This window comes from Alligator sinensis, unplaced genomic scaffold (assembly GCF_000455745.1).
Source record: "Alligator sinensis unplaced genomic scaffold, ASM45574v1 scaffold404_1, whole genome shotgun sequence".
NCBI classification, from domain to species: domain Eukaryota; kingdom Metazoa; phylum Chordata; order Crocodylia; family Alligatoridae; genus Alligator; species Alligator sinensis.
The window spans coordinates 6,752,130-6,754,947 of record NW_005841839.1 but is presented as its reverse complement, the minus strand read 5'-3'; the positions used below and the strand labels follow the sequence as shown (position 1 = coordinate 6,754,947).

Sequence of the window (2,818 nt, the reverse complement as noted above, 5' to 3'; positions counted from 1 at the left end):
CGCCAGCCACTGTCCTGCTTTTATGAAGTGTTATCAATATATGGTGCAGCGATTCCCAGGTAGAGGGCCATGCTCCTGCTGCAGAGGAAGGCAAAAACCCCACAGTCCATATGCTAATCTGACCATGGGGTAAAATTCCTTCCTGACCCCAAATATGGTGATTGGTCTGACCCTGACAAAGGGCAAGACTCTCCAGCCATGACCCTCTGGCTTTGTTCCTAGCAGGAGGATTGGCATACCCCATTTCAAGTCCCTGGCCTTAGCTGTAGCAGCACTCAGTGCCTCTGAAGAAGGCTTAAAAACACCCCGACACATATAGGCACAAACATGCCTAAATCATTCCTGCCCAATAGCTGTTCAACCTCTTCTTGACACTCGCAGTGATGGAGAGTCCACTACTCCCCTGGGTGTCTATTCCACTGCCTCACTATTCTCAAAGTGAAAGGTTTTTCTAGATATCCAATCTAAATGTATTTTGCTGCAGGTCCATGTCCTCCTCTCTGCACGGTGGCTGCCCTTCTCCTGGGCTTCTATCACCTATGACAGCCAAAGTAGCATGAGCTGGCTAGTGAGGGCCAGACAGGAGCTACTGACTTGATGCAGGAGAGTGTTGCTAGTGTTCAATGCTAGGAAGCACTGCTGTGGATGCCACCTCCAAATGTCTCTATTACTCCGCTGGGGGTCTCCGCCACTCCTCCATGCTGCTGGGGCATCTCTGCTGCTCCTCTATGATGCCAGGGGGTCTCTGTTGATCCACTGGGGGGTCTCCACTGCTCCACACCGCTGTGGGGGCTCTCTGTTGCTCTGCTGGGCGTCTCTGCTGCTCCTGCACACCACTGGGGCTATCCATCACTCCTCTGCCCTGCCGGGGTTTCTGCTTGTCCTCTTCAGGTTGCCATGAAACCCCAGATATTTCAGGTTCTGCCCTGCATTAGTGGGATTTTTTTCAGCTGTTTTTACTATAATACTCTAGTATAATATCATGTAGACCCATTACAGATCACTGTATTCAGAAGAAGCACTTTTAATCTGAAGAGTTCATTGAAAACATCCAGGAGTGACTCCTGTCTGGAATCTTTTCCGCTTGCCCACACCTCTGTTTTTTGTCAAGCAGTGTAGACACAACCTAAGCCTCCCAGCTATCCCTGAGTTTTGTATACTGACAGTAACACATTCATAAAACAGGTTCAATGATCCTGATTGCTATAGAGACACTTGTAAATATTCCCTGAAGGGTATATATTAATATGTTCTCCTTTACATCTCAACTCTTCTATTTTCCCCTATATGAGATCTAAAACCAACCCCTGAAACATTATCCTTAAATTCAATAGGAAAATGTGTACCTACCATACAAAGATTTCTCACCTTTTGACACTCAAAATTAATAGCAGACAAACCAAAGTTCAGCAGTAAATGAGCAGAAGGATTGCAAAGCCCAAAGCAGCAAGATAGGCCTCCAGAACAGGAGACAATGGAAAGAAAGTCACCACACCCACCCCAAACCATATGGTAGGGGAGGTCTTGGAGTCAAGTGACTACATTTGAAATGCTAAAAGGGTCAGAAGCACCTAATCCCCCTCAGGCAATTTAACCTTCAGGTAATTTTACAACCTGACTTCTACAATACTCAGATACAATTAAAAGATTTTTTTTATCTGGCAGCACACCACAGATAGTGATGATTTCTGGTCAGAGCTGTCTGGGTGGGAGGGTGGCACAGAGGTATGTTATGGAGTGGCCCAAGAAGGATTTCCATCTGTAATCCCAGCCAAAAAGACAGCTCTTTATTTGGGTCCACGTGCTTAGTGCGGTGGGCATGGGGGGCTGTCAGTTGGCAGCCTGGCACAAAGAAGCTGCACTTTGGGCCGGGCCACAGAGTCATGGGGTGGGGTGGCCCAAGGATTTCCTGCCATAATCCAAGCCCAAAAGCCAGTTCCTTATTCAAGCCCACATACTTAGTACAGTGGCTGGGGGCTGTCAGTTGGCAGCCAAGCAGGGCCAAGCTACACTCGGGGTTCTTTGGGACAGTCTCTCGGGGGCATTGACAGGAAGTAGGAGGTGGCCCAAGAAGTATTTTGCCCCATAATCCCATCTGAATCTCATCTTCCTTTAGGGCTCTGTACTTGATGCAAGATATGATTTTATGTATTAATTAGTAAATATGCATAGCTAATGAAATTCTCTTTTTAGGGTAGGTAATTCATTAACAAGAAACTTTTATTAAGGAACCAGGAATAAGGAACCAACTTCAGGCTCATGAGTGCCGCAGGACATGTGCTATATTAGCACCGTGCCAACATCCTTCACAAGATAAACCCAGAGATTTCAAATAGGAATCCGCAGCATCCAACATATTCTGACCTGTTGTGGTCTGAGGTCTTTGCTGCAGGAGAACTGCTCTGTGATTCATCTGCAGTCCAAAAATGAGTGAAAAATTAAGAGCCAGCATTTTCCAAGGGGTGTGTGGATGTACCGATGTGCCCCTGGAGTCTGAAAAGATTGGGAACCACAAATCTCAACAGGGCTCAGACCAACAGGTGTTACCAGGGCAAGAGGAAATGGCCCCAAATCCTGCCAAGCCCGTGCTACACGGTAGGTATCTGTGCCTGGTCCATCCAGTAAGTGCAGCCTGGCCGCACAGGCCCTGGCTCGCTGCGATGGTGGACACCAGCCGCACCCAGCAGTTTCCACCACAGAAGCAGCCCCTCAGCTGTAAAACGGACCAAACCCGCTCTCAGGCGAGGGCCCCAAGATGTGTTTTGCTGGGTTGTGTCCAGCTTTCGTGTGACCATAGCAGGCCCCGGCCCCGGCCCCG

At 48.3% G+C, this 2,818-nt stretch overlaps 1 protein-coding gene across 1 annotated transcript in view; it reads left to right on the top strand.

Annotated features, from left to right (window-relative positions):
• The first annotated feature begins 2,226 nt into the window (after nucleotides 1–2,226).
• The window catches only part of VRK3 (vaccinia related kinase 3), a 15,369-nt gene continuing 14,777 nt past the window's right edge, over nucleotides 2,227–2,818 (top strand). The window contains exon 1 of the mRNA XM_025204439.1: nucleotides 2,227–2,595. Within this exon, the coding sequence (XP_025060224.1) occupies nucleotides 2,427–2,595 (169 nt within the window). The 5' untranslated portion in view covers nucleotides 2,227–2,426. The remainder of the gene's footprint in view (nucleotides 2,596–2,818) is intronic.